The sequence below is a fragment of the Misgurnus anguillicaudatus genome, chromosome 17 (assembly GCF_027580225.2).
Source record: "Misgurnus anguillicaudatus chromosome 17, ASM2758022v2, whole genome shotgun sequence".
Classification (NCBI taxonomy): Eukaryota; Metazoa; Chordata; class Actinopteri; order Cypriniformes; family Cobitidae; genus Misgurnus; species Misgurnus anguillicaudatus.
In genome coordinates, this window is record NC_073353.2 from 40,405,153 (window position 1) to 40,419,759 (window position 14,607).

At 37.5% G+C, this 14,607-nt stretch overlaps 1 protein-coding gene across 3 annotated transcripts in view; it reads right to left on the reverse strand.

Moving 5' to 3' along the window:
- The window catches only part of fign (fidgetin), a 69,307-nt gene extending 54,900 nt beyond the window's left edge, over window positions 1-14,407 (reverse strand). The window contains exons 1-2 of one of the 3 annotated variants that reach the window (XM_055215736.2): window positions 14,269-14,406; window positions 13,424-13,528 (exon numbers count right to left, since the gene is read on the reverse strand). In XM_055215736.2, the coding sequence (XP_055071711.2) occupies window positions 13,424-13,448 (25 nt within the window). In that variant the 5' untranslated portion in view covers window positions 13,449-13,528; window positions 14,269-14,406. The other 2 variants (XM_055215737.2, XM_055215735.2) reach the window with 2 other exon arrangements.
- Window positions 14,408-14,607: the final 200 nt, after the last annotated feature.

Consider the following 14,607-nt stretch of genomic DNA (forward strand, 5'->3'; position numbering starts at 1 on the left):
AATAAAATAGTTCAACAAATGCTCGAGGAACTCGAGGCGGTCAGGACGACAGCTTTTAGCTCAGGACTCGGGAGTTTAAAATATTGCCACAAAATAAAACTTGTATAAAGATATAAATACTGGATTTTAACAAATCATCCTTCTGGTGCTTACAGCTAAACTTGCGCTCCGGCAGGGTTTTGACTACTGGAGTATTTGACAGTTTCTTACTAAATTTTTGTTTTGATCATGAAATATTTCCAGAAAATATATAGACATATATGCAAGTACTACAATATATAAGGTCCTCGTAGCCATCTCTAGTGGCCACGGCTGTAAATGTTGGCGCAGGCGAGAGTGTTACACTGCACATTAGCAGCTATTCTGGACGGTGAAAAGTCAACATTCCTCCCTGAGGTGATTTCACGATAATGAACAGAAAAGAGGTGTCAGCCCTCATAAAGCCCAAGAATTCTGCTGAACTCTATATGAGCTCGTTCTCTTTTAAATTAACGCAATTCCATGTGGACATTTAAAGGGATCGTCAAATAGGCCAAATCCTAAACAAGGCTTACTATTGCGAGCGGACTCTTAAAGGGCCGGCGCCCTTCTATTAGGCATCTTTATTCATGATAAAAAAGTATGAATGAATAATTAGCTTAATTTGCTGTGACATATTATGCAAGTCTCTGCTGGGTCTTTGATATGTGCATCAATAGAGAGAGATTGAGGTTTTTACCAAATTTGACCATATTTACTGAGGACAGAAGCTACATGTGATGCATATAAATAAGTGACTAAAGGTGCCATAGAATGTAAAACTGTATTTATCTATAGGTATATATGAATAATAAGAGCTCTGTACATGGTAATGACATATCATGAGCCTCAAACACGATTGTTTCCTCATTCTTATGTAAACCTCGTGCATACAAAAGACCGACTGCTGGAAAACAGACCAATCTCAACATAACCCCAACTGTGACGTTACAGTCGAGATGTACGCCCCAACAATAAATTAATTACAATGTTGTTACAATGCTAAAAACTAAGTTGTGACTGCTGAGTTAGCGCTATATGCTAGTTCAGTGGTTTTCAAACTGGGGGACGCGAGATGGTCCCAGGGGGGCCGCAGTTTTATGACATTTTATGTAATACATTAATTTATCATGAATTCTGTATAATTAAACCTAAAAAATAAGGCTACTAACCAAAAGTACTATTTTTTGTATAATTTAATGGGTTTTTTTTAATTAAAATGTTGAGTTTTAGAACAGTTTTTTGTCACAAATTTGCTTTGGGGGGCCGCGAAGGAATGCACCGTACACAAGGGGGGCCGCATGCTGAAAAGTTTGAGAACCACTGTGCTAGTTAATGCTATATGCTAGCAGTTAGACGGAAGTTCTACTATTGACGTTACAGTTACGTTTTGCAGGTCCATACTGAAAAAACACAAACTTACACTGTAAAAAAATCTGTAGAAATTACAGACTTACTGGCAGCTGGTTGCCAGTAACTTACTGTAGATTTTACATTTATGTTATTTACTGTCAACAGTTTGATCAAAGTTAAATGAACATGAAACATTTTCAGTCTTTATCTTCTACAGTCAGTTACTGGCAACCAGCTGCATACATTACAGCTTATTTTTTACAATGTACCACTCAGAAACGTCCATTAACAATCTCCAAACAATTAATAAAAATCTGATACAGACTCAAACATAAGATCTGTTTACACACACAGAGAGCTACTGAAGGAGAAACAGCCAATCAGAGCAGAGCTCAACATTATTATTCATGACCCTTCCAAATAAGGTAATAATAGACCATTTCATTATAAAAGGCAAATCCTAGGGTTTTAAAAAGACGTGTACAAATGTTTCTGATTTTTTTTTTTGCACTAAAAAAGCCACAAACATTCAGAAGACATCAGAAAACAATTTAACAGATTATTGCAATGCATTCTTTGGCACCTTTAAATAGAAATCTTTCAATTTAAGGTCTGATACTTAAACAAGAAACTCAATTAATGTTACTAAAAAACTAAATTGTTACTCTTTTGTTCTTATATAAATATTTTCGCTTAAAGTTTGAATAGTTTAACAATAAAACAACATACATAACTATATAGATGTGTAGGAGAAGTCATAAATACATTAATCAAATCATCAGCAAAAATTTTATTAGACTAATTTTGTTTACATATTACACATTACATATTGTATACATTTATCGCGATTAATCGCATACAAAATAAAAGTGATTTGTAACATAATATACAAGAGTGTTCTGTGTGTAATTATTATGTATATATAAATATACACACACATTCATATAAGTATTTAAGAAAAATGTACATGTGATGTGTATATATATATATTTATTTATATTTTATATATTCTATATTATATATATTTTGTATACATGTATGTGTGTGTGTGTGTGTGTGTGTGTGTGTGTGTGTGTGTTTAAATATACATAATAATTACACATAGCACACACACACACACACACACACATATATGATGCAAAAATTAACCTTAATTTTGTATGCGATTAATCGCGATTAATCTTTGCCGAGCACTATAAAAAACCCAATCTACAACTCTATTACTTGTGGACTAAGCTTACTGCTGGCTCTTTTGACAAAATGTTAAATGCTCTCTCATTATTAAGTCATTTCATATAAAAGTGTCTGCTAAATTAATAAAAGTAAAAGAAAATTTCAGTATATCTTTGCATAACAAGTTCCACATAAAGAATATGTGAATAACAAGTAGCCAAAACCATTTAACGAGACGAATCGGAGTTCAATGAAAGAAACACACAGAATCAATGAACATCTTGGGATGAAGGTCTCTAGCGTACGTCTTCAAATAGCGCGAGACAAGAACGTCAGCTTTTCACAAACAGATGCCGTAAAGGAAAAGATGTGCAGAACTCTCAGCGGACACGTGATGGTTCATATGGGAATCTCATTAAGAGAAACCTGGAGGCTCATTCGAAACCAAATTGGTTCTACTTAGTAGTGAGGAAACAGGGTCATCCTAAACGCCCGCTGAACGGGGTGAAAAAGGAAGGGTGGGGGTGTGCAAAAGACAGGGGGGGGGGGGGCGTTCAGACATCCTAAAAAATAAAACGGAGTCCATGCCCAGGGGAATGATCATTATAATCCACTCCTGCCAGCCCTCCAAACACTGAACGTTCCACATATTAATCAACTGAAGCACAAAAGAGGAAAATCTTTTGTTCGGCAGCAATTACACCACTAAACATACAATTAAAACAACAAAATTTAGCACTTGTCCTGCTTACAATACAACAGATTTGATCTTCAAACGTTGAAAGTGCCAACTTTAAAGCTGCGCGGCTAATCGGTTGCATCTTAATATTTGCATACAATATCATTTCCACAATTAAATTCATAAAATTTACATCTATTTTATAATTATCTCAGTTGAAGGGCATAAATGAAGGGCAGATCATGTGCTCCGTTCAACCAGCAGACAAAGTGATGTCCTTTTATGCAGATTTGCTTGAATAATTTATGTGAATTTCAATAGATGTACCATATTTTGCGGTTTAATGCAGTGGACAATTAAAATTAGCGTATATGACTGATGTGGTTTTTCATTGGCTGGTGCTGACTGCAGGTATTTAGACAGCAGACTAATATACAATATATCCAATCTAAGATAAAGTCATTTCTTGAACTGTATTGTGAAAAAAAGAAAATACTTGACCAGAATGAATCCAAGTTGATGTCAGTTAAAAGTTGAGCTATTAAAAAATCATATATGCATTAAAAAAACATGCACAATAAGACAAGCAATGTGCATCAGGGTACGCTGTGATTTTACATTGACTTTAATAGGAAACCCACATAGGTTTTGGAGCCGAAACTCAACAAATGGTGAGGCTGTCAGCCCTTCAGGGCACTAAATGCGGGGTAATGCCTGTGAGAGAGAGGTAGGCCGTTAAAGGCTGGGGTGAGTCGGGGTCAGCGTTGAGCCGGTGAAGGCGACAGCTGAAAAGCGCAGTACTGCAGACTGCTGGGATGAGCTAATTACATTAGCACCCATCATTAGCACAGGCGCACCCCGACTGCAAACCACCGGCCCTGCATTCTGCTGGGGTTTACTACCTGAAACCAACTCCAAAATGTCCAGATGTCCAGCTCATTTGAAACGTCGAGAAGCAAACAGCTCATTACGTTCGGCCTGTTTCATTTGCAAAGTACTTTGCCTAACTTACCCCAAACAACTTATGGAGTATGTTCATGAGAATGCAATAAGAAAAGTATTTCATCTAAAGTGAGCATCCACAGAAAGTCAATACTGCATGATTATTAAGGATATAAATGCAAACCTGGATTATTTTGACTGAGAATTTCAGTAAAACTTTACCAAAGTGTTAATTTGTTAACATTAGCAAATGTTTTTTAGTAAATTCTTGATTTTTGTTAAAGGTGCAGTGTGTACATTTTTGCAGCATCTGGTGGTGAGATTGCGAATTGCAACCAACGGCTCAGCCCACTGCTCATCCCTCGCTTTTGAAATGCATAGAGAAGCTAAAGTAGCCACCAGCGGAAAAACGTCATCGTTGGAGACAAAAATGTTTGTCCGTTAAAGGTGCAGTGTGTAATTTTTTGAAGAATCTCTTGACAGAAATGCAAAATGATATACAAAACTAAATTATCAGTGGTGTATAAAGACCTTTCATAATGAACCGTTATGTTTTTATTACCTTAGAATGAGACGTTTTTATCTACATACACAGAGGGTCCCCTTACATGGAAGTCGCCATTTTGTGCCGCCATGTTTCTACAGAAGCCCTTAACGGACAAACTTGTTTATTAAGTTGTCTCCAATAATGACATGTTTGTCCTGTGTCGGCTACCGTAGCTTCTCTATGCGTTTCAAAAGCAAGGGGTGAGCAATGGACTGAGCTGTTGGTTGCAATTTGCAACCTCACCACTAGATGCCACTACATTTTACACACTGCATCTTTAAAGAGTAACTAAACCCTAAACCAACTTTTTTAGGTTACTGATCTGTAAGAATGATGCTTTATTAGTGCTGTTCATTGATTTTAGTAAGTTTTTTGACATTTTGATATAAAGTGTGTCAATACTGCAATATATGGTGTAAAAACATCTGAGTGCTTCAGGTTGAACGGTGGCTACTACAGTTGAATTTTCCTATTGGATGTTGGGTCCAAAAAATGACTCGTGACGCAAGCAGGTTCAAGCTCACCACGCCCTTGTTACGATCTCACCACACACTTGGTACGAGCTTAGCTCATCCCCTCTATCTCCGTTGGGATCTGCCCACTTTTCTTGCATTTTTCAAATATTGCCAGTGGGCGGAGTCAGACTCTGATCAGGGGTTTAGTTACGCTTTAAGGGCTTCTGTAGAAACGTGATGGCACAAAATGGTGACTTCCACGTAAGGGACCCTCGTGCATGTAAATAAAAAACATCTCATTCTATGGTAATGAAAACTTAACAATTTATTATAAAAAGGTCTTTATACAGCCATGATAATGTAGTTTTGTATATTATATTGCATTTGTGTCAAGAGAGCTTTCTAAAAATTACACACTGCACCTTTAATGTTAGTGAATATCTATACAATTGTTAATGTTAGTTCATTGTGCGTTAACTACTGTAATGTTCACAGATACAAGTTTTGTTTTTAACCTCCTAAGACCCAGCTTAGGTTTGTCTTTTTTTCAGATTTCTTCCAGCTATTTTGGGGTTAGGAAGAACCAATAAATAAAATAACCAAATATTTTTCTTTAAACATGATGCAGTGTAATTGTCCACGTTTGTGTACAACAGGTTCCAGATACACACAATTAAGTATTATAGTGCAAACAACAAAAATGTGATGTCCATGTATGTGGACACACCAGGTCTTAGGAGGTTAAATGCTGAACTAAGATTAATAAATGCTTAGGAAGTATTGTTCATTGTTAGTTCATGTTAGCTAATGTAAACAAATAAATGCTTATTGTTGTATTACCACCCTTACAAAAAATGTCCCCAAAACATACATTTCACATGTGAAATTCATGACTTTTCCGTAATAGCTTTTATTTAAAAGGCATTATGGCTTTATCAAATCACTGAATTTTCAGCAAAAATAACTATTTTGTGAAATAAGTAATCTCATAGCCATGAACCAAAGCTTTTAAAGCAGCGTGTCCTTCCTGCAGGCCTGATGCATTTAAACCTCCGCAGCACCGTCCCATCTGCCTCGACTCCTGTCGACAGACCTCGCTCAAGGTTTCTCCTATCAATCCCTGGCACACCGCCAACCTGTCAAACCAGCCGTGCTCCGGCAGGAACGAACAGAGCGCGGGGAAGTTAGCGCTGCGTCGGAGCGATCGCTCACGTCTCCCTGCGATCATCAGCCTAATTAAGATCTGACTGCTTTTATGTGATCTTTAGTAGTACATCAAAATATCAATTTGAGACAATTAGCTGGCAAACGTGATGACTCAATTCATCATTCCTGAAGGATTTTTTTCCTCCTTTTTCTCGCACCGCGCCGAGAAGACGAGGGGATAAAAGAAACAGACAAAATATTGCTCCATGAATATTTTCTGTCATGCATATCAATGGACACTTTTTCTCAGAGGCTAATTTCAAGACGTTAATTACGATTTTATGTTCTCATTAGATGATATAATTCCCTCTTCAAGCTGGGCTTCAAATGACTGTGCCACGTTTTCCCCAGCTCAGGGTAATTCGCATGAATTTAAATGTCACGAAACATCAAATAAATGAATTAAAGAAAAGATTTGAGCCCTCCAAGAAATAAAAGAAAGCGGTGCCTGCGAACCCAGGCAGAGAGAAAAGCTTTTCAACTTCATCAATTAAAACCCTTTAAATTTTTACAATTCAAGGATAATATATATATATATATATACGATTTAGGTTGAAAATGAAAAAGTAGATCTTGGATGCATTGTGGCTCTGAGCCTTGACGTGCAGTAAGGAGTCAACAGCAAACTTGTTGCATGACTTAAAAAAAGATGAAAAACATTTTTACTACTCGACAAGTAGGCTTCACTGCCGTTTATCACATGCATTTCTTTAATTTTTCTTATCTTTGTGCATTTTCAGACACTTCAGCAGTCTTAGAAATCCCTCAGCGTGCACAACAGAACATCTTCAAACAAGACTCAAATTGCTCCTCTCATTTATTTCAAGGTTGCTCAATGATAATAGCCATATTTCTCAAAAAGAACGTGCAGATAATTCTTGCACGACCCTGCTTTTCCAAGGCTCATACAACTAGGTGATCTGTAGCTTTGTATTTAACATTTATTCAAATTCAGACCCTCGCCACAAATAAAATACATCAACAGAGCACCAAGGACTTTGAGAAAAGACTAGGGTTACCAAAAGCCCAAATCCACAACCAGCAATCAAAACATTATGCAACTCACAATACCTTGCTCTCTTCTGCACGTCATCATTTTAAAAACATTTAATTACTGCCATCTATTAAATATTCAGTCACAGATTGTCTTCTACGTTCAAAGTTCAGCAACTAAAGAAGGGAAGACGTCTCGTTCTGCAAAGCCCATTAGAAAATCAAAAAGTTTAGTAAGTCTAATTAAAATGTAAACAGAGTAATGAAGACATCAGTGATTTAAGGCGACATCTCTCTCCTTGCCACTGGGGCTATGATAATTACTCAAGCAAGTGTGGGAATCTGCGCGCTGCCGAGATTAACGGATCCACTGCTAAAACTGGTTTTTCCCACCAGGGGATTGAGTGTTCGCAACCAATGCCCAGCGGGCAACGCGCTGCCACTTCGCTTTATATGCGGCCAGACAGCTTTAGTGACAGGGGAGAGAGAAAACAAAAGCTTCGACTCATTGTTTGAAATGGTAGAAAAGAAGGGACGAGAGCTTTGCTTATTTTCCGTTCTAATCATTTACATCATTTGTTTGAAGTGCAGCGCTGCATTAACTTCAGCCGTGTATGAGACACATGAAAGAGCTTTTGCTCTCTCCTCACCGCTCTACACAAACAAACAAACAAACAAACAACATACAAAAGAAGTGTTTGCACAGCTTACCGTTTTACTACAACATAGCAGTCATTTACCGGATTTGAACAGTATTGCTTTTTTAATATTAAACAAACACTGTAAAAAATAGCTGTAATTATGCAGTAACTTACTGTAGAAGATAAAGACTGAAAATGTTTCATGTTTATTTAACTTTAAACAAACTGTTGTCAGAAAATAACATAAATGTAAAATCTACAGTAACTTACTGGCAGCTAGTTGCCAGTAATACCCAGTAATACTGTAATTTCTTTACAGTGTACTTTGTTAACATTTTTAATGCAAAAATATATATTTAGATAAAAAAATATTAAGTTTAAATCAAATTCAGCTCTTACCTGAACTACATAAAACATTCCTGTGATCCCAAACAAACCAAAACTTTCAAAATATGTGCCGTTTTCATTCATTAATCCATCCATTCATTCATTCATTCATTCAAGAGTGAAACCATTTAAAACAAAGCAATGGTGCTTGGCAACGTATTGTGATTTTGTTTTGTTTGTAGTCATTATGGTGACAGTCTGTGTGTTGTCCGCCAGCATATCATCATAATGAAGTCGACCACGAACGCTCGTATTTCCCTGTTGACTGTCAATCACGGTTACACCGGACCGCGCTGCTTTTGAGATCAAATCACATGACTGCCTAAGTACAGATTAGACTCAATAAAAGCTGACAAATGCTAAAAACACACATTTATATGAACTGTAAAAGCATGACACTGATGAAAGATAACAGATACGAACACTTTTCTGTGTCTTACAAATGATTATCGGCTTAAAATCAATACACGCAGAATCAAATTAAGTATTCAAAAAAATCAATAAATGTAGCGATGTTTTTCATTTCTCCTCATTGAGAAGCACATCACCTCTTTTAGGTTTACAATTAATCTTTTACATCGTGAAATCTGACAGGTCCAAAACTGTGGTGCATGTAATACAGCAAACCATAAAAGCATGGTTTCCATATTTACACAAAACTTTTTACATACTTTCTAAATGTCGATACATGACGGTGATCCATTAAACGATGTTATGCAACTAAAACCAAATCCAAAAGTTTACAAATATCACAGCCACCACACTAGCCGACAGAGTCGCAGGAGTGTTATCCAAGCATAAAGGCAAGGAAAGCCCCCTTATACGTGGGAGTCCCATGTATGAGGTGTTTTGGGGAGGTAATAGTACACAATTTTGCATCCATATAAATTTTCTAACATAATCCTTTATCTTGTGATAAATGGGAGTTTTTGCTGAATTGAATGCGACTAGAGAGACCCAGTGAAACGCAGACGAGACGTTTGCATATTAACTCACACATTTCTAAAATCCATATGATCATTACAAATCCATGACCTGTATCTTTTATTAATGAAATACTATTAACTTAAAAAGGCAAGCACTTTTCAATAATGATTATTTGTGGCCGTATTGATTGATTAGTCTACCGTATCAATGCACAGATATTTTCCACACTCCTGCAGGCACGGCAAGAGCGATCCGGGCCTACAGCAAGGATAATGTACACAGGTGCATTTCAAAAAACCTACATCCTATATGCTGTCACTCAAAGAGAGAGAGAGAGAGAGAGACAGGGAGAGAGAGACAAGGAAAGAAAAAGGCTGAAGAGACAGACAGACAGAGTCTAAATGAGCTGGTGGAGAGATTGGGGGGGTTGTGGGGTGTCAAGGATTCATGGTCCTTCATCTTTGCAGTAGAGCAAACACATCTCTCAGTATAGCAACAGACAGCTGCAAGCACTTCCAAATGCACTCAAACTCAGATCTGTGAAAGAATTGTCAGCGCGAACAGAATCGTACCAAGATAACACAACCAGCTGCGGAGAGAGAGAGAGAGAGAGATGTTTAGAAATGAAATTTGTCCGTCTCCCCTGGGGTTCTCCTCTACGTTCGGATAAAACGCACACAAGACAACGCTTAACATATCTGCTTAAAGATGACAAGCCGTTACTACTGATTTCAGTCGAGCTTTCGTCTCTGAAATGTAGACAGGGGGTACCGAATAAGATTTGTTACACGGACTGACAAATGTATCCGTCTGTACAGATGAGTGTTTCATCAATTTGAAACGGCCCCCGAGATCCCCCAAGGTACTCATCCGCCTGCGAGCCGAGTTACTCTGAAGGTTCCTTTAATTGTCACCATTAGATTGAGATAAAACCTGTCATTCCCATTTATACAAACAATCCCAGGAGACCCGAGCTACTTACACGCATAACACACCAAACAGATCGTCTTTTATCTACACACTGGCGTTACTGAAACATCAGTACAGATTTTACCTTGCCATATAAATGTTATTATCAGTGATTATTTCATGTTGTTGTCTTTTGGTTTCATGTGAATAAATGACTTAAAAAGCAATTAATTCAGGACAGGCATCACCTACAGTTATTTTATATTTAAACCACTTACTCATACTGTTATAAAAGATTTTGATCATCCCACCCACCTGCACCTGACTTACTGAAGAAAGTAAGCAGCAAATAAACTCCTAAACTTTTCACTTTTTCTACCATTTATAGTAACACAACACATCACACAAGATCATTAAGACTTAAATCTACAGTCACAGCAATACAAATCATAGCCCAAAACTACAAAACCCACATCTGTGAGTAATACTCCTCCTGAACAAATCCCAACCTGACGCATTTGCTTGAAAAACTCACACATGCCAAACAAAGTCATACAGATCAATACAAATGAGTCTTTTGAAGAAAGTGAAGGTGTACTTGTTGTTTTGATCTTTGACTTGAATGTGACATCTGTTTGTTTAACTTGATTCATTCACTCATATTAACTCTATATTCACTTATTTTACATGCTTATTTATTTAATTTAAAATTGATTTATTTGATTTATTTATTGATTTATTGTTCCAAACCCTCGTTTTAATAAAAATATGAAAAATAACTTGATTAAGAATAGTTAACATTGGTAGGCGTACTATTCCCAACATTTTTATTCTAATAAATCTAATACATTTTTATTTTATAGATGTTTGGCTTCACTAGATTATCTTTTAAAAGTCTTGTGGTGACAAATGAGCTTTAAAAGTACAAATATTCAATAGCCTCCCAATTAATATAAGGTCAGCACATTTCAAAAAACACATCTCGCTCACTGCAAAAAACTACATGCATGTCAAGCACCCTTCATTTTTAAATAATTTGCAAAAAAAAAAACATGCTAAAGCCAATTAAGTGAATTATACAGACAGCTAAATAAAAATGCTATTACATTTAGAAAACACAATGGATTAATGAACAGAAAACTATCACTATACTTTCACATCTTGTCACAATATTGCCAAACCGTCAGTGTGGACATAATTGCGTGCATGCGTCTGCTAATTGCCGCATCAGTTGCACGTTTGTCTTCTGTAGGTTTGTGTATACAGTAAAGCGCCTGTAGCTCTGTGCTAGAATGTCAACACCAGATACATCAGATCCATCAAGCAAAGAGGGTGCTGAAAAGGGGAGGGGTCAGCATCTGTCATCACACAAACCACAAAACTCAACATGAGATTTTGTGTCAACCCCGCGGACTCGTGCACAAAGCTGCACGCACACACTCGTGCGGACTGACGTGCCGTACAATCAGGAGGGTGTGAAGCTGTCATGTCGCTTAACATGCTTATAAAGCTCAGCTTGAGGTTAAATCAGGACCGTGCGTTTTTACAAATCCACTGCTCTCGGTTATAATAATATCAATAAAAGCTTTACATAATATTTGTTGATGGCATCGCCATCTGAAACTTGAAACATCTGCGGAGCTGAGCTGTCAGATGATGTCTAAATTAGGTCACTGATATCCGCTGTGCTATTGAAAAGTGTTTACAGATTACACATCTAATGGCTTATTAGACCTTACCACCATATAATATAAAAAACACATCACTTTCAATATCCACTCCTAAAACAGAAAAAACACTCTGTGATAATGAAAACGTTCACTTTTCTATTGATTTGAGCTGAAGTGGTTTGGAAAACACACTTCAGTCTTAGCTAGGCCATTTAAAATGTTTTTTTAAATATAAAAAATGCAAATGGAAGAGGTATACGGATAATAACTATTATCATCACAACCCAGAAATGTGTAGATGTAGTTTCTGTTCGGTTGGGTGATGGTGAGAAGCAAATGTCAAACTGTATTTCCTTTAAAATAAATCAAAATTCAATTGTCTTGAAAAACTGAAAACTATGAGTTTGCGATGACAGGGGTGTAACTGTCAACAAATCAATAGTTTCTGACCTCAAGCCTTCGAGCCTGACAATGTCGGCAGAACTGTGGCTCGGTCGGTGCTATTAAAAACATAAAGAAATGAAGATCTAGAAGTAGTAAGAGGTTTGAGAGCAATTGCAAATGTGCATGATGTAGGACACATTTAAAAAATGCATGCAAATAATCTTCAATGAATGTGTCATCTCAAACTGATGAATAAAGTCCTAAATTTGGGATGAAAAATGCATGCAGTCCCAAACAGTAATTTGCTCTGGTAACTTTTTTATGCCAGCTTTGGTGTTTACCACGGTAAAAAGTAAACGGGCAGCTGATACCTTAATTTAACCTGATCTGACCCTTAATTTTGTTCATGTAAGCTAAAAGTATTCAGGTTAATTTAGACATAGCCTATATAATAAAACTGATTTAACCAAAACAACTTAGTTTACAATAAAGCACATTTTAGGTTACATAACAAAAAGTATTTTGAAAGTAGTCTATGTAAAAAAAAAACATTTTACAGTGTAGGAGGAAAAAGATATTTTAAATCTTGTGGGTTCATGTCGGTGGGAGACAATTTATAAACTGTGTTTCAAACTGCTTGAATTGTCATTTTGTTTCTATAAATATATTATATAAAAACAAATTAACAAACAAACAAAAAAAAAAACAATTCCTGGGATCTATGCATAAATTGCATAATTTACATCCCCAAAATTTAAAAGAGATGCATATAACACACAACATCATAAGCTTTGATTCTACATGTAACGAAAATTAAGCTTGCACATTTTATTTAAACTTCTCGTACACAAGGTTTAGTTATTATCTTAAGTTTAATATTCTGCCAACTTCTAACATAAACGCATCTTATGCAACAGCTGACATGACTGCAATTAATGCATATATATTCACAACTAGGCTATTATATTTAACGCCTTAATTAAAACAACCTGTATGTATACATGTACACATTCAAGCGTTTTAATGCAACCCTGCTGAGTGAAATACTGCATTCTAACAGGTTAAAGTATGCATCACTAAAAAACACAATGCATGCACACACACGCACTCCAAAAAAATGACTGAATAAATGAACGTACCATGTACACTGGAGCTAGTGATCATCTTTTTCAAAGGCGAAAACCGTGGATGAGAAGGCGAATGTGAATTCCTGTCTTTCCCCTCTCCGCTATCGGATTACACTGCTGTGAAAAGCAGGCCTGTCCGTCAGGTACTCATTTAACCTACATGCATATCATTAAGAAGCAAAAGCAACAAAAGCTCTCGGACAACATGTGAGGGAGAGAGTGTGTGTGGAGGAGAGTGAGAGAGGAGAGAGAGTGGATGAGAATGAGAGAGAGAGAGACGGAGGGAGAGTTAGAGAGAGAGGGGAAGGGGAAAACACATGACCAGACAGAGAGCCTATGTCAGTTTTTCCTTCCAGTCTTACTGGGTTTACTGGGCTCAGAGACATTGGTCGCCTTTTTAAAATGACACGGAGACGGCATTTCTACATAATTTCTCGTTATGAAGTCCCGTTTGGCAAATGCGCATTGATGTGCATGCACTAATGGCATGCAAAAACTTTCCGGGAATGATGCACGTATAATGCGGCGCACGCACTGGAAAGTTACTTTGTAAAAACTCAAACCCCGCCCCGTGTTCACTTTCAATCCTAACGTTGCCATAATTAATCATATTCAACTATTACTGACCCATGTCAAACTTCACCCGGCTGAAAATATATACCATCCCGCTAAATGCCCCCAAACACCTCGCATCAAAATAACCAACGCACGGGTTTGGATACGGAACACTCGCTTATACGCGTCCGGCTGACGCGCGGACAGGGCACTGCGACCGAAGCGACGCTGTTCTCCCGTAGTCCATCGCCGCTGCTTTTTAAATTCTTACGTGGTTGGAAATCGCCAGGTTTAACTCTTACCTGCTGTTATGACAGGATAAGCTGTCAGGTTAACGCGGCATCGATCCGACGGACTCGCCGATGAACGCGTGTGCGGGTTACGTGCGGATGCTGGTCATTTGAAAGCATTCCAAGTTAGTGTGGGGAAGACTGACCACTGCCTCTGCCATGTTGGAATTTCAAAAACCCGAACAGCTGCTCTGGAGAAGCACGGCGTGCCGCAGACTGCGCATGCGCGTTATCCAAGAGCCAAATTCAAAGGAGGGCTGCAGGGTCGGCAGATTTGCCTAAACACAGAAGAGAGCGGGACTGACTGTCTTGTCACAGCACATTGCAATGCATACTTACTTACTGTGAAGT